We start from the raw sequence: 23,231 nt of genomic DNA, 5'->3' as shown, positions 1-23,231 counted from the left end.
TGCCACTGTTTTTAAGTGCATTACATTATTAGGTGTGAAAAATTACCAGTGATGCTTTCAGACCGAAGTACAAAAAAATTTTGCTTGTACAACATATTAAATAATAAAAGCATACGGAGATATGTTCGGATATGTGCATAACATTCTTGAACGTTCTGTGCTGCTCAAACCAACAAACACGGCAGTCATTAAATTGTACAGTAGTACCTGTACAAGTCACCAATTCCAACAGTCACCAATTCCAATATGTCCTGATTTAAAGTCTTAGAGTATCTGATCTAATCAGTACTTGAGTATTTGACTCATTGAACATTGGCTCAAAGTTGCACTAGCTTATAACAACACAAAGACATGTTAGTAAAAAGTGAAAAAAAACTGTTGATTTGTGAGGTTCTGTTTACCTAAATTTCTAATTATATTGTACACCTGAAGATTTGGACCTTAAAAGAAGTAGATGCCGAACTTGCAAACATCCCGAACCATCTAGAGACGTACCAGTGCCAATTGGATCCCAATACATGTGTGGAGTTTTGGACATTGGACCTCCTTGAGTGTTTAAAGGCTCTGGCATGGAGAAGCTGGTGTTGATACATAATTATTAATTATGTATTTTATTTAAAACATTTTCATGATTCAGTAGTTTTTTTTTTTTTTGTTTGTTTGTTTGTTTGTTACTATTTTACATGGAGTGTTCCAGTGTCCAGTGTCCATTTAAAAAAATATATTAATTGATTAATCAGTTATCTGCAAGAACAATCCAACCTAGTGGTGAAATCCACTATCGGTCGACTTCTTGTGTCAAATTAGTACTTTAGTCTGTCCAGTTACTTTACTGCTAATCTGGGACAGCTTTACTGTGTGGATGTGGGTGTTACAGCGCCCCTAGTGGCACGGAACTTTCACTGCATGTCAGGTGTTTTTGGGTGTGTCAAGTTGTGTGCTGGTTGTCAAACAAGTTCTAGGTTTTCAGACATGGTGTGTTTCTGAGTTCCTGCTGAATTATTCAGTCACGTTTTCAGATATGAAGCTCTCCATTTGGTGTTTGTGTTGGATTTGTTGTGGTCGTTATGCCATCTCAAAAGATGCCAAGGTAGAATATACATTTATTTACAACTTTTATTTCCTGTCATTTTCACTGTTCTTTATACAATCTATTGTTGTTGTCAGGTGATTAGTGTGTGTGTTGTGTCAGGTGGTCAGCATGTAAATTCCTGTAGCAGGAAAAGCACCTGGTTTGCATGATGGTATTATTCAGATACATTTGACAATAAAAAAAGTTTCTTTTCGGCTTCTCCCGTTAGGGGTCGCCACAGCGGATCCTCCGCACGTTTGATTTGGCACATGTTTTACGCTGGATGCCCTTCCTAACGCAACCCTCCCCAATTTATCCGGGCTTGGGACCGGCACTAAGAGTGGCTAGGGGACAATAATGATTGTAAAAAAATTCCTGTGTTCAAATATGGGTTGGATTGCAGGGTTGCCAGATTGGGTGAAAATCAATTGTTTTATATTGTTAGTTTATGTCCCCTTTCAAATTCTATTTATATTTACAGTATTTTTCAGACGCCTTTATCCAGAGCGACTTATAATTAACTCATTCATTCAAATGAGTAGTTAAGGGCCTTGCTCAAGGGCCCAGCATTTGAATTTGATCTCACAACCTTCTGATCAGAATTAAACACTGAGACACTGAAATATTATACAAGATCCACCATTAAAAATGACTTACGAATCGAAATCTCACGACAGCTGTTTAATTTTGTTCATATTATATTACCGTTACGCATGTAAGAAATTACAGTAAGAAATTAAGCATGTTTAACCAAGGCTACAGCCTGAAGTTCTTTATCCCCATTAAGAGCACACTGGAGGTACCATAGAGTTTTGCCTACATTCGCAATCTTTGTCTGAAAGCACAACATGCGCTTTTCTCTCTTTCTGCTTTGTTGTTCAGCTATCGGGTTAGGGGCCTTGCTCAGGGGCCCAGGAGTGGCAGCATGGTGTGGCTGGAATTTGAACTCATGACCTTTGGATCCAAAGTCCAATGCCACTAAGCAACCAACTCGAAACCAGCTCTGTTGTAAAATAGCCAAAGAATCTTACGTTTTAGTCAGATCAAGAGAAATAAACTGATTTCATATCTGAAAGCATCAAGTAAAAAAAAATACAGAATTTTATGAATTCGGGTTCGTGTTGCCAAAAACTGCACAAAAAAATGGGCTTGTTTGTTGAAACAGGTGCATGTAAAAGATCTCACTTTCTATTATCTCTATCAGCTCAATCCTATTATTACTGAGGAGCAGTTGCTGTGGGTGGGCGGCGGAGCCGGGAACGTGCACACATACCGGATTCCCCTTCTCAGCTTCACCCCGCGTGGACATCTGGTGGCGTTTGCAGAGGCTCGAAAGACATCCTCAACTGACATGGAGGCCAAATTTATAGCCATGCGGCGCTCAACAGATAAAGGTGTGTTATCCAGTGTAGCCTCTCTCACAAATACAGAGTCACCGTCCTGTGTTAATAGTCTCTTCTGCTTTAGGAGCTACATGGTCTCCAACTTCCTTTATAGTGGATGATGGGTTTCACACTGATGGCTCAAACTTAGGCTCTGTTGTTGTGGATGAAGAAACAGGATCCCTGATGTTGATCTATTCTTTGTGCTTCTACCGCTATAAATGCAGCCCTTCGAGCACCATGTTAATAGAAAGTCTGGATGATGGTGTGACTTGGAGCGCTCCTCGAAATCTCTCTGTCCAACTTGGGGTCAAGAGCTTCATCCCAGGACCAGGATTTGGCATTCAGGTACCATCTCTAGGTCTTGCTTTTGGGCAATTTCGTGTCAGTCATTCTTATTGCAATGAAAAATCTCTTTTTTTTTTTACACTAACAGAAGCATTATCCTCCTGCGAAGGGGCGTTTGGTGGTGTGCGGTCACGGCACCATCGAGGGAGACGGGGTTTTCTGTATCCTGAGTGATGATCACGGGCGCACCTGGAGGAACGGAGGCTCTCTGAAGAGCATTCCTTATAACCAGCCCAAACAGAAAGAAGACTTCAACCCTGATGAGTGTCAGGTACGAACATATGATATTTGTCCAGAGATATAAAGTGCATCTGTAAATCATAGTTGAGTTAAACTCCATTACAAGTCACCAATTTCAAAATGATATGAGAAAGTCTTCTATCTGATTCGAACAGCATTTGAGTATTTGACTCGTATTGGACTCAAGGATGCAATAATTCTCCTAGAAAAAGCCCAAAACTGGGCTTTGTGAGGTTTCATTTCCTAAAATACAAATCGAATTGTACACCTCGACACGGCGTTAACCATCAACTCGACTTCAACACGCTTCAGATCAAACACGTGGGTCAAAAAAATACAACCTAGTAAAGCAATCTTTTAAAAAAAGTTAATTAACAAATACAATTACCGTATCATGTCACAAAGTAGAAGAAATATTAGTATTCAGTGGATAAATAAAATGTAAGTAAATTATTGTAGATAAAGGAAAACCGAATATTTAGAGCTTAAAGTGAAGTTTTTATTCAACAAAAGCTGTTTTTTGGGAATTCAGCTTTTTTTGGACTGAAAATGAAGCCAGCAGAGTCAAAAAGTCGCTCACAGACAACAGATGCGTGTAGGAAAGAGTCAAGTCTTAATGACACGTTCAACAGAGGTGCAAAATGTAATAGTATGTAGAAAGGTATATACATTTATGATTCAGTGTAGTTGACTAGAATGTAAAAGTTGCTTATATCTTTGTCTGTAAAACTAAAAAGCAACTTAATGACTTGATTACTTAAATCAAATTTGAAGTGCATTTACTCAAATAATTTACTCAAATTTCTTGTTTGGAAGTAAACATTTGAATCATTGTCATAGATAAATGACCATCATTTTATTCAACCCCTGATTAAGTCATGGTTTGTTGGATGATAAGTTCCCCCTTTTGAGTATCGCTTCCTCATTCCTGTCTTTCTGATCTTCTTCGGGAGCTGTTTCTCGCACATTAGCGAACGATTTCGTGATTTCTCTAAAGCTGGGCTACGACTGGGGCTCCCACACAGCAACCAAAAAAGCATTTCTATTTTTAATGGGATGAGTTTGAATCCTTACAACTAAATCACAGCTATACATGAACAACATTCGGCCATGTTTTTTTTAGGTGGGAGGGGCAAACTCCAATAACTGGAGATGCACTAACCAATCACGAGCATTTGTAAGCTTATGAATGTATAATAGGGCAGACAGTACTTCTCTCTAAACGTGTTATTTTGCCTTGAAAAATGTGCCTGGCTAAGTTCATGTATGGTACTTGTATGTACGTTATTCTCTCACTCTGATGTTGGTCTCATCACTAGCTGGTGGAGCTGCAGGACGGCAACATCGTGATTAATGTACGGAACCAGAACAGATACCACTGCCACTGCAGGATGGTGGTACGGAGCCTGGACGGAGGAGAAACTCTGCCTGTGGAAGAGCTGAAGTTTGACCACGTTCTGGTGGATCCTGTGGTGGCGGCTGGAGCTCTGCAAAAGGATGGACTGCTGTACTTCAGCAACCCGGCCAACTCCCAGAGAAGTGAGTGAAAAGGGTATTAAATGTCAAATTGTGACGTCTAGACGACTGGGTCTTGGACAGTTATAGGACAGTTCCATGTCTGCCATAGAACTGTTCTATACCTGTCCAAGACCCAGTCGTCTTGACGTCACAATTTGTCAAACTCGCTCAATTCCATACTCTCGTGCATTTTTCCTGCTGCTAACACGTCAACTTTGAATACAAAATCTTCACTTGCTGCCTAATAAATCCCACTCACTAACAGATGCCATGATGAAGAGATAATCAGTGTTTTTCACTTCACCAGTCATAATGTTATCATGTCAATGTTCGGTGTATATAACGAGAGAATGGACGCTTTCAGAGAGAAACATTATTTTCTGATGTTTTCCTGTTGTTTCTGTTCTTCAGGGGTGAATCTGACTCTGCGCTGGTCTCTGTCTAATGGCAACTCGTGGGAGAAGAAAACATTTCAGATCTGGCCAGGTCCAAGCGGTTATTCTTGTTTAACATCTGTCAAAGATGACAAGAAACACATTTTTGTCATTTATGAAAAAGGCCATAAAGACTATTACGAGACCATCTCTTTGGCAAAAATCAGTCTGTATGGTGGCTTGTAGAAGCCCTGCTACAGAACCCAACATTACTAGAGTGCGAATGTAAATGCAAATACTTGACGACTCGACTGGATTTGGTCTTCACCAGAGATTATTATTTCTTATTTTTCATCTAGAAGAGTGAAGAATTGACTGTGGTCCATTACTGCTCTGGCACATCTCTACAAACTTCCTGCCAATCACACACAAAAACCTGTAACATCTCACTTGCTTTAGATGTTAATTATAGACAAAATGATGATATTTTTAGAATTTTATCAGTCTCAATTTTAGCCTTCAGTAAAAAATTATAATTAAAACAATAAAATCTTCCCCCAAATAATTCATATTTACTAAAATCGAAGCACGAAACAAATCACTGTCGAGGAAATGACTGTTTACAGCTACAAACAAACTTTCTTATCTTAAATGTTCCACAACATCAAATCTAACTATAATGTAATATATTATAATAACTGTGTTTTCCTATAAAAATAAAGTAGCGTGTGATTGTGATTTGTACTGTTTTACTGCTTAATTAACATCAAGGTGTACAGTGATCAATATTAAAACTATGAAATGTATTTAATGTGTATCTGAAGATGATTTAGAATGAAAGAGAAGTCAGAATAATCGTCGCTTGATGTCGATAAACCAGGAATAAACAAAGTAAACAAAAAATAATAAATATAATTAATATTAATAATAATTATATATATATATATATATATACAGTGAGGAAAATAATTATTTGAACACCCTGCTATTTTGCAAGATCTCCCACTTAGAAATCATGGAGGGGTCTGAAATTGTCATCGTAGGTGCATGTCCACTGTGAGAGACATAATCTAAAAAAAAAATCCAGAAATCACAATGTATGATTTTTTAACTATTTATTTGTATGATACAGCTGCAAATAAGTATTTGAACACCTGAGAAAGTCAATGTTAATATTTGGTACAGGAGCCTTTGTTTGCAATTACAGAGGTCAAACGTTTCCTGTAGTTTTTCACCAGGTTTGCACACACTGCAGGAGGGATTTTAGCCCACTCCTCCACACAGATCTTCTCTAGATCAGTCAGGTTTCTGGCCTGTCGCTGAGAAACACGGAGTTTGAGCTCCCTCCAAAGATTCTCTATTGGGTTTAGGTCTGGAGACCTAGGCTATATATATATATATATATATATATATATATATATATATATATATATATATATATATATATATATATATATATATATATACAATTATTTTACATTTATTTATATATTTATATATAAATGTAAGAAGCTGGGGTCAGAGCATAGGCTCAGCCATGTTACAGCACCCTGAAGCACAAAAGGGTTTAAGGGCTTTGCTGAAGGGCCCTTAAAAGTGGCAGTTCGGCAATAATGGGTCTTGAACCCGTGACCTTCCGATCAGTAACCCATTAATCACTAATGCTTCATAGACGACCTAGTGCTTTAGCGATTAAATGAAATATATCATTTTGGGATTTATTTCACTGTTTTTATTTATTTGACTCTATTTGATTTACACTTGCCACATCTCAGGTTGTCTCTCTACTTACCACATTCGACAGTTTCGTGAGTTCTTTGCTCGTAATTGCTTAAACGTCACATGATCTCATTCTTAACACTGAAAGCACCACTTCATCTTCTCCGTTCCATAAAACGGTTCAGCTCCTGTTCTGCGCTACTGCTGAAACACTGAAAAGAAACCCATCTACATATCCACACATCTGTTATTTATCAGTGCTGCATGCATGCAGACAAGAATAGCATTATTTTAGCTTATTGGGAGTGTGAAGGGTTCTTTTGTCCTGCAGACTGTCTCTTGAGTAACTCTGTGGTTTGTGCTGGTGCAAGTACAGGCTCTGGTGCACGGCCCCATTGTTCTGTGTTCAGTGTAACATATATTTGCTCAGTAGCAAATAAGGAAATGCTTTGGACACATTTACTAGTGGTGAAAGTATAATATTTAAGGTTATTTAAATAAAAAAAAAAACATTGGAGTATCTTGAACTTTCAATAGACCTGATTCAAAGAATTTAAGGTTTAATCAATGGATTCTAGGTTGGCAATCAGGATCGTTATTATTATTATTATTATTATTATGATTATTAATAGATAAGTATATTTATTTTGTAAATCCTACATTAAATAAAACTTTTAACAGTACTGTAAAAATGCTCCATTGCATAAAGTGAACTCAGTGAAAAGTCAAGACAAAGTGCGAATTTGTTTACTGTTGATGGTGATTTGACACGACATTCTGAACTCAAGGTTCATGAGAACTTCCTGATTTTCTGAGTCTCAATGTGGCTCTTATGACGTCACAAAGCGTCTGTATGCAGGGGGTTTAGACCTAAAAGGAGCACAATGTCGCTATCTTGTGGCACGATCGCGTCATTTAGGTGTAAGTGATGTTAAATGAAAGTAAAGAGCATTTCATGATAATTTTTTTAAGGAGTATCAAGCAAACTTCATCCATCCATCCATCCATCCATCCATCCATCTATCTATCTATCTATCTATCTATCTATCTATCTATCTATCTATCTATCTATCTATCTATCTATCTATCTATCTATCTAGGACATTTGGCCATACAGTAAGTGTATTGTTTCATTTAGTAATAATAATAATAATAATAATAATAATAATTTATCCTCTTGTTTACTGTGATCTTTTAAATTAAACTATAATTAGTTTTCTTCTTGTACTTTGTTGTATGTCCTCTCCCTCACCTTGATGCTCCCATGTGACAAAGTAAGGGCTCAGGGCAAAATATGTGTGTGTGTGTGTGTGTGTGTGTGTGTGTGTGTGTGTGTGTGTGTGTGTGTGTGTGTGTGTGTTTTGATCATTCTGTTTGGCCTAAGTTAAGTAAAGGGCGTTGCTCTTTTTTTGTTCCTTTACGCATTGTGACATATTCTGTTGTTTAGCTTTCTCAATTGCCCATGTTTTGCATGATCACGAGACAATGAACCTCATGTATTTATAAAAGACAAGGACAGGTTTCAGACACACACACACACGCGCACACACACACACACACCACACACACACACACACACACACACACACACACACACACACACACACACACACACACACACACAGAACCCTGAGAATAACTGAACATTAAACCTCTACAACTGTGATGAATGAATATTTGGTGTCACCCAGATGAGGATGGATTCTCTTTCCAGTCTGGTTCCTCTCAAAGTTTATTCTGTATACCATCTCAGGGAGATTTTCCTCACTGGTCACCACTGGTTCAATCATTATGTATTAATTTATAAGCAGTGAATTTATAAATTCCTTCATAAACTTATACACTAAAAACTATTATTCTGTAAAGCTGCTTTGGGACAAAATCCACTGTTTAAACACTAAACAAATAAAACTATCTATCTATCTATCTATCTATCTATCTATCTATCTATCTATCTATCTATCTATCTATCTATCTATCTGTCTGTCTGTCTGTCTGTCTGTCTGTCTGTCTGTCTGTCTGTCTGTCTGTCTGTATGTCTTCTATCTGTCTGTCTGTCTGTCTGTCTGTCTGTCTGTCTTCCATCCATCAATCCATCTATCTATCTATCTATCTATCTATCTATCTATCTATCTATCTATCTATCTATCTGTCTGTCTGTCTGTCTGTCTGTCTGTCTGTCTGTCTGTCTGTCTGTCTGTCTGTATGTATGTCTGTATGTATGTCTGTCCGTCTTCCATCCATCTATCTATCTATCTATCTATCTATCTATCTATCTATCTATCTATCTATCTATCTGTCTGTCTGTCTGTCTGTCTGTCTGTCTGTCTGTCTGTCTGTCTGTCCGTCTTCCATCCATCTATCTATCTATCTATCTATCTATCTATCTATCTATCTATCTATCTATCTATCTATCTATCTATCTATCTATCTATTTGTCTGTCTGTCTGTCTGTCTGTCTGTATGTATGTCTGTCCGTCTTCCATCCGTCTGTCTGTCTGTCTGTCTGTCCGTCTGTCCGTCTTCCATCCATCCATCCATCCATCTATCTATCTAGAATTTAAAGTATATTATACCACTCCGACTCCGCCCCTTCCCCACCCATGTCCCGCCCCTTTCCCCGCCCCTCTCTGCGCTACAGCTTCAGTAGCCGTTGACGGCTCTTGTAGTTGACGGATCGATTTACACCTCAATAATATATATATTTTTTCCCTTTTTCATTTATTTTTTTTTTGGGAAAAAAAAAAGGAATACAAGTGAGTTTTGACCGCACACACCTCCGTTTCCAGTGATCCCAATCCGGGCAATAATAACTGTATTCTTCTTCTTCTTGAGGTTTGTTGCTGCGGTGTGGATCAGGACTGTAGGACTCGGTTTACTCCACATATTCATCACATAATCCTGCTATTACAACCTCGAGACGAGTCGGAACAAGACCAGGTCAGTAACCCGGCTTTTCTTTATCACTCCACTTTATTTCTCACCAAATTACTGCTCTTCTCCGTGTGTGTATGTGGGGGGGGGGGATGCTAACCTAGCGCACAGCTAGCTCGAGTTAGCGACACAGAACCTGCACTTTATACCTACATGTTCGCCGTGTTATAAAATAAATATAATTATTATAGGTATATATGTATATTTATGTATGTATGGTGATTTTAATGATAGTTAAGTCGTTCCTATGTACACTGTATGTCCCCTGGTCGTACCTTAGCATAACATTGGGACAGATTTCATCAACATGTCCACATATACACATTAAAATATATAAATTATAGTATAAATAACGCGTTTAGGGTTTTTAATTGTATTAAAAACGAGTGTATGTGAGTTTGAATGTGTTAAAAACCTCCACTCGGTGGTTTGTTAGCCGGAATGCTAACTCTCCAGAAACCAAACTCCGCTTAGGACTCGTACAATACTCCGATTTACAATCGGAAATGCTGAACGAGTTGTTGAATGTCGTTTTAAACGCGTATTTTGAGGAGTAATACAAAAAACGGGGTCAAATTATCAAATACAGGAGCGTCACAGACATTTAGCTCCGATGCTAACGGCCTTCGCCGGAGTGGCCGCCATTTTGTTTTTTTGTTCTTGTACGCGAGCGCTAACGCACGACTTGTATTTCCGACAATAATAACACCAAACATTCTTATAATCACGTGAAAAACGTGTGTAAATACACGTCTGTTTATTCGCCACTTCGTGACATTTTTTTTTACACCTGTATGTATTCGTGTGTGGGAACAAAACAAGTCGTACACATACCCCCCCTAAAAATGTCGTCTCGGCTAATACAAATCCCTGGTGTCGGGTTTCTGTTTAGCCAGAGATTATTTATTACGTGTTTATTAAACAAATTATTAAACAAATCAGCTTACAAATATATTTAATTAATTACGATATTGGTTTTATTTTCAAACATTGCTGCTTTTTTTAAACCGTTAAGAGGCCTAACTAGCTAGCGGAGAGATGCTAACATAGTCTGTAGCGTTTACACCATTTATTTCGTAATTTTTATTTATTTTGAGGTTTTTTTTATTTATTTGTTTATTCACCAATGTTAAAAAAACAAACGTAAATTTTCTTCTTTCGCGTATCGTGTCGGTTCCGTCCACGTTAGCTTGTGGCTAAGCTACACGGGTTAGGCCGTGAGATCCTTATAAACCACGACGTGTTTCGGGATTTTTTTTAGTGTTTATTAATTTATCAGCATCGTTTTATGAACATAATGATGCCGAATTAAAGGTTGTAATCCTCCGGGTTGGTAGCGGTGTGTTGACGCTCCACGGTGCTGATGGCGCTTTTCTGTAGTTCTGTTGCGGTTTGATGTTTCTTGGCGGTATAATCCACGGGTCACGATATTAATCGACCGATTATCGATCTTACAAACACACAGCGTGGTGGTGGAAATGAAACATCCGTGCATGTTGTTTTGTGTGTCTACCTTATATACTGCGCGCACACACACACACACAAATGTCTACTTATTCTCATACTATCGTTTATTGTAACGCTTTTAGTATACTTTTTATGCCTTGTGCTGCTGCAATGCGTGTTTTCCCCCCACCAGGATGAATAGCGATCTATCTATCAAATAGATAGACAGATGGATGGATAGACACACAGATTAAGAGTGAGAATTTTGGTCGTTTGTTAAGATGTAAACGAACAGATTTGCACGCGATTGTGTTCATTTGGCAAAAAACTCACAAATCCCGTGTCCGATTCGCGATTAATGTGCACGTAATCGGTTTCTATAGAAATGGATTATGTCGAATTTAGAAATGGGTCATTGGTTCAGGACCCGAGTGCCCCATCGAGGAGTTTAATCGTGTTCTGACTCTAAGTGGAGCGACGCCGTGTAAACGCTGTCGTTGCGTAACCCGACACGCTTTAGTGTACACACTGAACTGAATCTGTGTGGGATTTTTATTGGCGAGCAGAGAAACTCGCACATCAACCCCGGTGTTGCCATGGCTGCGGCTTCCCCCCTCTTCTCAGTGCACACACACACACACACACTCGCATGCATAGGGACATCAGTTATAATGCATCACCATGGCAACCACATCTGTCCGGTCTGTGCGAAAGTCACTTGTTCCTGTACGTTCACATCACACAGGCTGCAAATGGTGTGGGATTTTTAATCCCTGCACCTTCGCCTTCTCTTTCTATCACTCTTCATAGTTTCAGGTGCTCCAAAGCTTCTTTTTTTTTTTTTTAGTTTTTCTTTCCGGTTTACAGGCAAAATCCGAAATCGCATGTTTGTATTTCTTCACGTTTGGGGAGAGAGCATATGCCACGTTGTTGTAGGATATCGTGACATGTTCGTTCCTTCATTAAAGAATTAATACAAGTCTGGAAAAAGTTTTTTTTTTATAAACAGATCCAGGAGAAAATGAAACGTGTCGGAGTGAAGAATTAGTCGAGCCGAATTAGTGCGAAACTCGCGTGTTGCTCGAGCCTGTGATCAGTGTATCAACAAAAGGCACGATTTCTTTCTCTTCTTTTGCCTGGTGCACGGATTAGTTGATCGTGGCTGCAGTGGCCGTCTCGTTCGTTTGCTATTTTGAGTTCTGGGATTATTAAAATCGTAGGATTACGTTTGCTTGTCTGAAGGGAACGTGCATGATTCGATTTAAGCACGTGTCTTTGACTCACTAAATAAATACAGCAATGCGCCACGTGATAACGCTTTCGTTTAATACGTCTGTTCTCGTATGGGCAGTTATAAACCCTGTCGTAGTTGTGAGATTAGATTGATGGCAAAAATTCAAATTCAGCTTGTAAACATGAAAGAAAAATACAGTATAAAGATAAAAGAAATACAATAAGTATAAAAGTTTATTAAAATATTCTATATATATTACACACACATACACTATAAAAAATACACACATGAATTAAACGGATGGATGGGTATTTGACAGGCGTGTGACAGAAGTACAGATTAAAGTGGCTCAGTGTGTTGTAATTGTTATAAAGTGTTCATGTGCTGGTATAAACAACAAAAAAAGTATATGTGTGTAAAATGTATATTATGTATATAATTATATAATAGGAATAGAACGCATTGTAAAGCAAAGCAAGAGCATTCTGATGTTATGAATAGGATTTGATAATCACGAGTGAATCCAAGATTAAATTAAAGCAGTAGCAGACATGGAGACACCAGCGAACAGGCGCCTGGATCTGTATTTATGCCTTTTAGTCCCTCATGGTGGAGAACATTCTTTTAACACTTGGGGGGGAATCCCAGACTCGTTGGGTCGAAATCTGGTGGATTTTCTGGGACATAGGATCGGACCGAAATCATTTTTCATCCCCATTCAAGCAATTCAGTGAGCTCTTGTGGAAGAGACCACACCCATGAGCATCATCAGAAACGTTTTCATTTCCATCAGTCAGGCGCTTGTGTTTATTTGCACCTCCAAGAATACTGAAAAGAAGAGACCTACCTCTAGACAGCAAAAAGTATTTCGACAGTGTATTATGACTTTCTCAACCTGGATGAGAATCAACTTTATTTCTCGCAATTCCAACTTTTTTTTTTAACTACTTGTTGACGTTAAGAGACCCGTCTTATTTTCTCTCGTACTTCTTATCCGATTTATTTGATTAATTGGGGGATTAATTGGTAGAATGATCGATTAATGAAATGATCGAGAAGCACAGCCCTACGTTGCAGTGTATATAATTTATACTTATACGCATTAGGTAATTGTACGTGTCATTATACGCATTTCGAAATGCGTGTAATTGTATGTGAAATAACGTCCTAAACGTTTTGCGGTTTGGCTGAACTTTATTTACTTTGAGGGAAACCTGTTCATTCTCAGTAACAGTCCAGGATCTTTTATGCGATTCGAGACTTGTTTATTCAGTTGCTGATGCAGCAATTTTGATTTATGAGGAGCTGTGTAACCAGCCATGGCATGATCACGTGTAGCAGGTTACTGTCATCACACACACACACACACACACACACACACACACACACCTTTATATATGTGTGTCTCAGCTGCACCACTGAACTCTAACATGCACTTTTAGTTTTTTGCTCTTCTTGGGTTTTTTTTGCTTATGAATCCTCCTGCAACCCCGCTGTAATAATCTCACTCTGTACTCATCCGATCTCACCGTTTCGTCACGTCCTGCATTAACATTCAGTCTGCCTGAAGCTCTGGCATCCACCCTAATAATGCCTTTCTTTTAGTCACTTAGAGCTTTGATGCCTAGGTGTCTTCTACATACCACAAAGATGGTTAAATCTAGTCCATCTGTCATTAACTTCACTCGTTTGCTCTTTCCTTCTCCCCCCTCTTTAATTTGTCACCTGTCTGTAAAAGCATCCGTCTGTGAAAGTACAGAAGATCCGCACCGTGTTATTCATGTGCTTCCCAGACATAATTAAAAGCCGCCGATTCGTGAGCTGATGTTCCTTTGCATCGAAGTTGATCCTGGCTTTCTCTCTTTTTGCGTGTCTGCCAGTCTCAGGGCTCACCATACTCAATGAGCGTGCAGCGCAATGTCAGAGCGCTCTGGGCAAACAGCAAAGGGGAAGGATGGCAAAACCAAGTATGCGTCTCTCAACCTGTTTGATACCTACAAAGGAAAGAGCCTTGAAGTACAGAAGCCTGTTGGTGAGTATTTTATTATTATAATTATTTTATTTTTTTTGTACGATCACATCTCAGACCACAGGTTTTTCTGTCTCTGTATGCTGAATGCAAGACGAAGCCCCACTTGAGCTCGAAAAGAATTTGTGTATAAGCCTGACTATCTGACCATCTTGTCCTGGATTCCTGGGCTCATGCTTTGTCCACCTCCGATCCTTCCTTCTGTCCTAGAACAGGAGGTCGATTAAATTGAGTCTCACTGCTTTTGCTCGGTTTAGGTTTCAGTTCGCGTCCTCGGGTGTAAAAGAGATACCTGTGGCTTTCACCGTGGCCTTCGTTCAGGGTGGTATTTTTTCTGTCGAGCGTCAGGTGTGCAATCCGGCATGCGATCTACATGACCGCAGTGAACTCGCTAAAGAGTCCTCAGGAGATTTGGTCCAAAACTGCTTCAGCCAGTCGATTATCAGATGGTCGTGTGTTTACGGGTTTAGACAAATCCGTAAAAAAAAAAAAAAAAATTCTAAAAAGTTCACCTCAGAATACGATCAGTTTCGTTTGTGTGATTAATGTGTATATATAGAAGAGTCCCCGATTTATAATTTAGATGTGTTTCAAAATATCGTCAAGATATGGTCTAGCCTACGCAGGAGTCTTATGGATGGTGATCAGTATGCGGTAGTATACCGTAATTTGTTGATAATTTACAGTACATAATTTAGCAAAACGGAGCAATTCACACAACTGAATTGTATAAACTATGCAGTATATAAATGTATGTATATGTTTGCCTGCTGCGCTCCTCATCCACCACAGCCATGACCAGGATACGTGGATACTATGTGCGAGATGAGCCGGTCATCAATGTGAATTTGGAACGATTGACAGTTGCGTAGATGTTTTGAGATCGCTAGTTATTAACTCTCCAAAGGAAATCCTATCCTCTACCACCAATCCAAGATCTTCACATGGTTTTATGGCAGTGGGATCTGGAACTGTAACGCAAGCTAGCCAAAAAGTGCTAACTAATAAAAGATCAAACTCCCAGAATATGTAGTTTGAGGGCACATAATGGATACTGTATTGAGGAGAAATGAACACGATTAGACTAGGAGCATGCTGAAGCACTCTGCTAAGGGGCTTTGCCTGGTGTACAAAGTGTTAACATACTGAAGGCTTCTCCTTCCGAATAATTAAAAATGCTACAGGAAGCTTGGTGTGCTTGCTGATCATTTTCTTTTCATCTTAGCTCTCTTGTAGTCTGACCCCCAGACATGGTGAACAGCTCTTTCTCTTTTTCTCTCTCTCTCTCTCTCTCTCTCTCTCTCTCTCTCTCTCTCTCGTGCTCTCGCTTTTTTTTTTTTTGTTTGGCTGTGCATCAGGCTTGTGACTCGTTTCAAAACGTTGTTTCCTTGCTGTGTACTGCTTGTACTTGTTCCAGCAGTAATTATCTTGTGTACCAAGTCACAACAGAGAGCTATAAATCCCTGAGCTGTAAACGTGTGATGGAAAACATACTACTACTTCTTCTAACCTGCTCTCATATTATCCTCTTAGTTGCCCCTCGTCATGGCTTGCAGTCTCTTGGTAAAGTTGCCTCTGCTCGGCGTATGCCCCCCCCTGCCAACCTGCCCAGTTTGAAGGCGGAGAACAAAGGCAACGACCCCAACGTCTCGCTCGTTCCCAAAGACGGCACAGGATGGGCAAGCAAGCCAGAATCAGCAGACCCAAAGAGGTAAGTCTGTTTAATTGTATAATATCGTATCGGAGTCGTTATTACTAAATTACTCTTAAAAACAACCTCCCGGGGGTCTTTTTTGTAATCGGGGCAGATGCGAAAGTTTACTAGAGGATCGTCTTACAGTTTTTCCTCATAAACCGGGGGGGAGGGGGGGGGGGGGCGAGAGATTCGGAAAAAACAGGGGATTACTGTATTTGCAAACCAGAATGAGCATTTCTCAAAACAATAAGTACAAACAGCACAGCACAATGGATTTTGTTAAAAAAAAAGCCCATAATTAAGTTCTCAAAAGTCTTTAGTTCATCTCTCGAAAGTATTTGTGTAAATGAACGTCTTATCGCCAATCAGAATGACACGTTTTTTTTGTTGTCATTGTTCACAAACGAGTCAAAACGTTTAGTTACATCGCAGAATTTCTTCAGCACAAAGTTACACATTACTGGGATGTGGGTTTTTTACTGTTCTAGTGTGCGTTCGGAAATTGCTATCCCGTCTTTACGCTCACTAAGTTCACCTCTGACCTGTGTTAGAGAACCAGACGATCGTCTGACACATTTGCAAAAAACAGTTTCTTAGAAATTTTAGCTTGATATATTGTGACAACTGGTTCAACCATTTTGATTCAATGCTGTATGAAATTAACCAATATCGAGATTTTTTGGGGATTCATTTTTTTTCCATCAACCTGACAAACAAGATAAGCTGACAGTGGTAAATATATAATCAATTAAGGGAATGTACCGAAGCATTAGGTAGGTTGGACAAGTAGTTTCTGATCTGAAAAACGCTTCAATGCAACAAAAGAACAACTGGTCCTAGAGGGTTATAGAGGGTCATACACCATGCAGACCTTGTTAGCTTTTTTTTTAAGTGTCTGTGTGTGTGTCTGTGTGTCTGTGTGTCTGTGTGTCTGTGTGTCTGTGTGTCTGTGTGTCTGTGTGTCTGTGTGTCTGTGTGTCTGTGTGTGTGTGTCTGTGTGTGTGTGTCTGTGTGTGTGTGTCTGTGTCTGTGTGTGTGTGTGTGTGTGTGTCTGTGTGTGTGTGTGTGTGTGTGTGTGTGTGTGTGTGCGCGCGCGCGTGCGCGCGCGTGCGTGTGTTGAATAGTTAAACCCTGATTTCTGCAGTGCGGTTAAAGCGTCCTCAAGCGTCTGGTTACATTAAACGCTTATTTTATTTTTTATTATTATTATATATATATATATATATTTTTTTTATATTTTTTGTTTTATGAACCCAAAACTCAATCCAGCTATTTTATGAATGGAAGTAGGACTTAAATTAAATAATTAAAAAAAAAATGTATTAAAAAATATATTTTTTTTAATATAAATTTTTTACATTTATTATTAGGTTTATATATATATATAAACCTATTCTTATATTTGGATGTATGTGTGTGTATATATGTATGTGTATATATATATATATATATATATATATATAAATAAAAATCCAAACCTCAATCCAGCGATTTTCTAGATAGGATTAGGATTTAAAATGTTTTTTAAAAAATAAATTATTATTATTATTATAATTATTTTTTTTTTTATGAACCAAAAACTCAATCCAGCAATTTTCTGGATTAGAATTATAATTTTATTATATATATATTTTTTCCACTGATCTGATGTGTCCAGCCGAAAGGTGCTGATTTAATCGTTTTGTAATATATGTGATGAACCGCTTGTTTTTAGTTAAAACAGAACCATGACTTCTCATACGTTTTATAATTGCAAATCACTGTGTTGGAAACACACAAGGTGCTGTTACAAGACATAATTTACAGAAATAAGTTCAGGATAGGTAGCAATCCATGGGTTTATTTATTTTTGTATTGCTGCATATTTCAAGAAAAACGAAACCAGTTGCTCAAAAGTTGCTCCTGACAACATTATTTATTTATTACGTCTTATTTCAACTTCTCGCTCCTTTCGTACTCGTCTGACGTGCGCCTCTTCTTACTCCCGCAGTACCGATGTATCGTCAGCACCGCAGCTGGAGTCGCAGCAGCCTGCGGCTTCACAGACGCCTGCGCCGAGCCTGCCGAGAACTCCTCCAGCTCAAGAGGTGCCAGTTTTCACAAATCACTGCGTCAATATCTATCAATAAAAAGCAATATCAATATATTGCTTCATTGTACAATTAAATGTGTCTTAACTGCTTGCAGCACCGTACGTTAAACGATAGGGACGTTATTCCCAGGACACATATCGCCAAAATACATCTTTTTTAAGGACCAATGAACTCGATCTTGGTTTTTTTTTAGGCCCCAACTACAGCTATAGTCGCAGGGACAAGGTCCTGGGCTCAGGCCAGTGTTACACTTGGAGTACAAGGAGATGGTGAGATTTGGTTCCTCAATTGAAATGTATTGTTTAAAGGAGCCGTTTTATTAAAATGTTGAATGAGCCTGAGCTGCTTTCATTCGTTTGATTGAACAAGACGTTTTTAGCACGACATGACCTTACGGCACTGCTGTAATCGCTACTCGCTTTTGGTTCCGTTCAGGTGGAAAGGGATCAAACCAACCGTCGCCATTCTCTCGCGAGGAATTTCCCACCCTGCAGGCGGCGGGCGACCAGGACAAAGCTGGCAAAGAACAGGCCACTGCAGATCAGTGGTATGGGCCAGGACCAAGCCTCCGCCCCCAGAGTACGTATACTGCACTTTTATTTATTTGTTTGTTTGTTTGTTCTCTTCAGTCGGCGTGCAGCCTTTTGTTGTTACCTTTCCGCAATCAGAATGCCGATCGCATTGCTTTATAGTAAAAACCCGCCTTTCCCTTCCAGATGTGACGAGTTGGCGGGATGGTGGGGGCCGTGGAATGGCACCCACCATAGCTGGGGAGGGGATGGCGGAGGGCAGCCTCGTGGCAGCCATGGGAATGGAGGGTGCAGCTGGGGCCCCTCTCCTTCAAAATCCCCCCCATGGGCCACCTAGAAACCCGCCTGCAGGCAGTCCCACCCTTCCCCTCCCCCAGCCTCCGGTTGGCCCGCAGTTCGCTTACAGAGGAATCCTGCCTCCCTTCGTGAGTACTGAGAATTTTTATTAGATTTTTTTTTTGTAGATATGTTGTTTATTACAGTGGTAGTTATAAGTGGTTATATGATATCGAACTTTTACATTTGCATTATAAGTTTGTGGGTCAGAACAGGTTTTGGCAGAAAAGGGGGGGGGACCATCACAATATTAGGCAGGTGGTCATGTTCTGCCTGATCGGTGTATGTATATAGTACTTCTCTAATCTGTTTGTTCTCTTTCAGATGTACCCACCGTTCTTGCCCTTCCCACCGCCATATGGTCCACAAGGGCCTTACAGGTTTCCAACACCCAATGAGGCCCCTAGGTAAGACGTGTACATATCGTCTCTATGATCTCCCTGTGGAAGCATTTACAGATTAACGTATCTTTTATGTAAATGTGTTGATGATTTTAATTAAAAAAAAAAATTTATTTTACATTTAAAGCATTTTAAAGGCAGTTAGAACACATTCTATTTACTAAAAGTGCACGTAAAGGAAAAATGTTATCGTGAATTCCTTTGCTTATTTTTTTTTTTTTTGCAGTGCCATATATATATATATATATATATATATATATATATATATATATATATATATATATATATATATATATATATATATATTGCAGATACATATTTATTTTTTTTATTAAATTATTATTTTTTTGGTTACTGTTGCAACTTATCGCTAAATGTTAATACGCATTGTCTATTCCAATGATCTCTTAGCAACAGTCTGCCCTCTCTTTATTTTTTTCTTCAGGTTCTCTCGTTCACAGGGTGGGCCTGCACCAGAGGGGAGGCCACCTGGTGGCCCCCGTGGCGAGATGGTCAAACGCCCCTCCATCCTAAAGCAGGATGACCTTAAGGAGCTGGATGAGTTAGACCATGAGATAGATGAAGGATGGGCTGGTAAGGAGGGTGTATGAAAAGTTTCTAGGATCTTTTAATCTTTTTTCAGTTATTTTTTTTTAATATAAGCCTGTTTGTTTATTTTTTAATCAGGGGCACAAGAGGAGATTGACTACTCGGCCAAGTTAAAGTTCAGCGACGATGAAGGGGAGGAAGAGGGGGATGATGAGGAAATCGAACACAACAACGGAATTCTGTAGGTTTCGTAGAAATGCACGGTTGCATAACGCCGGTTTAGATTTTATGTATATAATTATAATGCGTGCGCATCCGTCACCTCCTGTTTTTAGGGAACAAAGGGAGCAGCAGAAATCCCAAGACGGACCTGCCCTAAGTTCACGTTCCCAGGCATCTGATAGTGGAAGCAGTACAAGGCACACACCTCCTGTCCCCACTGATGAGACTGCCCCGGGACCCTCCAGCAAGCCAAACTGGGCCGAGGAGGGGGGAAGCAGCTGGGGTGGTCAGGCAAGCGCTGGACCCTACCAGGTAAGACCCACATGACTGACACAGCAGATGCCGACACACCGTTCTATTGCTTTGGCACCAGCCAGCAATGGTACGAGTCAAACTAAGGCCAGGAACACGATTTAAAGGGCACATAAAGTCCTTCCTGGATGACTTACTGCCAGGTGCTTTTGCCTGTATGCAGGAGCGTAGGCCTGGACACGGTGGTCCTCGGGAGCAGCCCTCCCCCCCACCAATTTCACTTCTTGGGCAGGGACCCAACTCCTACTACCGAACGGTAACTTGGGGCACGGGTCCAGGTTGTGAAGGGACAACATCTGCCTAGTGGCGGGTAGAGTTGCAAAGGGGCAGAAAATTTCCGGTCAGTTTCCGGAAACGTGCAATTTGGGGAAACATTCCAAGTTAGAAACTTATCAGGTATTTAATGGAATTGATTAGAAATTTGGGGTCATGTATATAAACTGTATCATATACAAACAAAAATATAAACATTTTGTTTGGCCATAAGCTGAAATGCATGCAAATTAATAAATTTTTGACTTGGTTTTAATCGCTAGTATAAAATATATATATATATATATATATATATATATTTGTTGTGCAACAGCTTACACACAGCACAAGGATGTTTTAAACATAAACATACTCACCAACAATTATTTTGCTGTGCATTTTTTCCACCAACTACATTTAAGTCCCCTGTAATTCCCAATTTATTCCCAAATATTTCTGTTAATTTTAATGGAAAGTTTCCAGTCATGTAAATTCCTGGAATTTTGCACCCCTAGTGGTGAGTGGTGGTAATGAGACCCTGGTAGAGATTTGAAAATAAAGGATACCTTTCATGCACATTATTTGTTTTTTCCACCTCAGATCTAATTGTCCCGCCCTCTGCCTTTATGTGTACAAGACCACTGCAGACGCCGTGACAGGGGAAGGGGAACTTTTAAATAGGACTACACAGGACTATTTTTGCACCACTCTTACAAACAAATTTCAGAAAATATTATTATTTAAAACTCAATATCGCCTGCCCCTAATGTGAGCATGGTCATGGTGTTAGAGGCAATGCGCTGTTTGTGTGTTAACAAGTTTACTTAGTCACCAAATTATTTATTTTCTTTTGTCATCTTCTCAGCAGGAACGGGCCTCGAACCAGTCGGTGGCCCAAAAGCTGTCTAATAATAATAATAATCAGGTCCAGCAGCCGAAAGGACCTACACCTCCTCCAGCCCTGATTAATCAGACACAGGGTGAGGATGAAGATGAAACATGGCGCCAGCGGAGAAAGCAGTCGTCTTCGGAGATCTCTGCGGCAGTCGAACGTGCTCGGCGTCGCCGCGAGGAAGAGGAGCGTAGGATGGAGGAAGAGCGGCGTGCTGCATGCGCTGAAAAGTTGAAGCGGCTGGATGAGAAGCAGCAGCAACAACAGCAGCAGCAGCAGCAGCAACAGCAGCAGCAGCAGCAGCAGCAGCAACAACAGCAACAGCAGCAGCAACAACAACAGCAGCAGCAGCAGCAGCTGCAACAACAGCAACAGAAGCCCAGTGCTGCCGTGGAGGTTGCTGCGACCAGCCCCACTCCGTCCTTAACCACTTCAGCTTCTTCATCCAGCACCAGTCAGCCCCCATCACCCTGTGTAGACACAGAGGAACCACCTCTCGCATCTGCTCAGTTAGGTGGCGCTACACTGGCGCTGACTGCTAATAACAGACAAAGAGCTGGCAGCAATAGCAGCTATGACTCTAACACTGGTTAGTTTTGATTCGTGTTTCTGAAATATGAGGTCATCTTAACTCCAGACTGAAGTTAAAACCTCTTGCTTATTCCGTTTTATTTCTGTCTTTTTCAGATGCACAACCGGTTGTTCCACCTCCTGCCCCCCAGCATCAGCAGCCCCATGATGTTCCAGCACCAGGGGAAGTCAAGGAGGAACCCGTGCCAAGCAGCACTCATGTTCGCAGTAGCAGAAGTGGTGACGAGACGGTGAAGGTCGAGACGATTTCAGCGGGAGCCGGAAGGCCAGGGGGTGGGATGCCTGGCCAGGGCTTTTCCAAGTATCAGAAGTCCCTTCCGCCTCGTTTCCAGAGGCAGCAGCAGGTTTGTGTCTGTTAATAGATTACCTGAAAGTATTCCTGAACTTGCAGAACGGTTGTATTCGGCGAACGAGTGAAACTCTTATGCGGTTTAATTGCACACAGGAACAGCTCCTGAAACAGCAGCAGCAGTGGCAACAGCAGCATAGCCAAGCTGCCCAAGTTCAGCTCCAGCCACAAGCACCTCAGCAGACTCCCGGCGCCACTCCACAGCCAGGTCCTAAACAGCCTGCTCTATTCCCTGGCTCCATGGGACGGCCGCCGCCACTGCCCATTAACTTTGATCCTCGGTGGATGATAATGCCCTACATGGACCCTCGTATAATGCAGGGTCGCCCCCCACCAATGGATTACTATCCGGCCAGCATGCATCCCACCGGTTTGTTCACAACCTTCCATGTTCACATTAAACGTGATGTCTGAATTGAACGACACTATATTTTACATCACATAATTTTGTTTTTAGGGCTGATGAGTCGGGAGCGTTCGGATTCCGGTGGCTCTGGCTCGGAGCAGTTTGATAGGCAGCAACATGGAGGTCCCCCCCATGCTCATCGTGGTACACCACCAATGGATCCTAAACTGGCTTGGGGACCAGAGGTTTTCCCAGGGAGCGGAGAAGGACGGGCTCTGAGTTCCCCCTTAAGGCAGAAACAAGCTCTGGAAGAGGAGGACATGGGCAAAGGTGCCAGGTAAAGACTTGGTTATGGTTTCATCCTCT

At 40.4% G+C, this 23,231-nt stretch overlaps 2 protein-coding genes across 5 annotated transcripts in view; both read left to right on the top strand.

Moving 5' to 3' along the window:
- Window positions 1-921: 921 nt before the first annotated feature.
- On the top strand, window positions 922-5,740 carry neu1 (neuraminidase 1). Its single transcript, XM_083544387.1, has 6 exons — window positions 922-1,090; window positions 2,277-2,466; window positions 2,540-2,802; window positions 2,891-3,073; window positions 4,362-4,581; window positions 4,972-5,740. The coding sequence occupies exons 1-6, from the start codon at window positions 1,022-1,024 to the stop codon at window positions 5,178-5,180; spliced, it is 1,134 nt and encodes a 377-aa protein (XP_083400513.1). The 5' UTR covers window positions 922-1,021; the 3' UTR covers window positions 5,181-5,740.
- Window positions 5,741-9,252: 3,512 nt separating this feature from the next.
- The window catches only part of prrc2a (proline-rich coiled-coil 2A), a 19,811-nt gene continuing 5,832 nt past the window's right edge, over window positions 9,253-23,231 (top strand). The window contains exons 1-17 of one of the 4 annotated variants that reach the window (XM_083544230.1): window positions 9,273-9,409; window positions 9,489-9,593; window positions 14,148-14,299; window positions 15,830-16,007; window positions 17,983-18,079; window positions 18,279-18,354; window positions 18,521-18,664; window positions 18,802-19,040; window positions 19,276-19,358; window positions 19,798-19,946; window positions 20,040-20,142; window positions 20,237-20,435; window positions 20,599-20,691; window positions 21,556-22,168; window positions 22,267-22,514; window positions 22,616-22,889; window positions 22,977-23,202. In XM_083544230.1, the coding sequence (XP_083400356.1) occupies window positions 14,185-14,299; window positions 15,830-16,007; window positions 17,983-18,079; window positions 18,279-18,354; window positions 18,521-18,664; window positions 18,802-19,040; window positions 19,276-19,358; window positions 19,798-19,946; window positions 20,040-20,142; window positions 20,237-20,435; window positions 20,599-20,691; window positions 21,556-22,168; window positions 22,267-22,514; window positions 22,616-22,889; window positions 22,977-23,202 (2,837 nt within the window). In that variant the 5' untranslated portion in view covers window positions 9,273-9,409; window positions 9,489-9,593; window positions 14,148-14,184. Of the gene's footprint in view, window positions 9,410-9,488; window positions 9,594-14,147; window positions 14,300-15,829; window positions 16,008-17,982; window positions 18,080-18,278; window positions 18,355-18,520; window positions 18,665-18,801; window positions 19,041-19,275; window positions 19,359-19,797; window positions 19,947-20,039; window positions 20,143-20,236; window positions 20,436-20,598; window positions 20,692-21,552; window positions 22,169-22,266; window positions 22,515-22,615; window positions 22,890-22,976; window positions 23,203-23,231 lie in introns of all 4 variants that reach the window. The other 3 variants (XM_083544229.1, XM_083544231.1, XM_083544232.1) reach the window with 3 other exon arrangements.

The sequence above is a fragment of the Silurus aristotelis genome (genome assembly GCF_946808225.1).
Source record: "Silurus aristotelis genome assembly, chromosome: 6".
Lineage (NCBI taxonomy): Eukaryota > Metazoa > Chordata > Actinopteri > Siluriformes > Siluridae > Silurus > Silurus aristotelis.
Note: the sequence above shows the minus strand (reverse complement) of the source record. Positions and strands in the feature narration are given on the sequence as shown.

What these genes read in the sequence shown, in the direction of transcription:
- neu1 (XM_083544387.1), top strand. Translation starts at nt 1,022, where the DNA reads ATGAAGCTCTCCATTTGGTGTTTGTGTTGGATTTGTTGTGGTCGTTAT. An exon ending in GCGGCGCTCAACAGATAAAG is followed by an intron (nt 2,467 to 2,539) that starts GTGTGTTATCCA and finishes CTTCTGCTTTAG; the next exon opens with GAGCTACATGGTCTCCAACT. An exon ending in TCAACCCTGATGAGTGTCAG is followed by an intron (nt 3,074 to 4,361) that starts GTACGAACATAT and finishes TCTCATCACTAG; the next exon opens with CTGGTGGAGCTGCAGGACGG.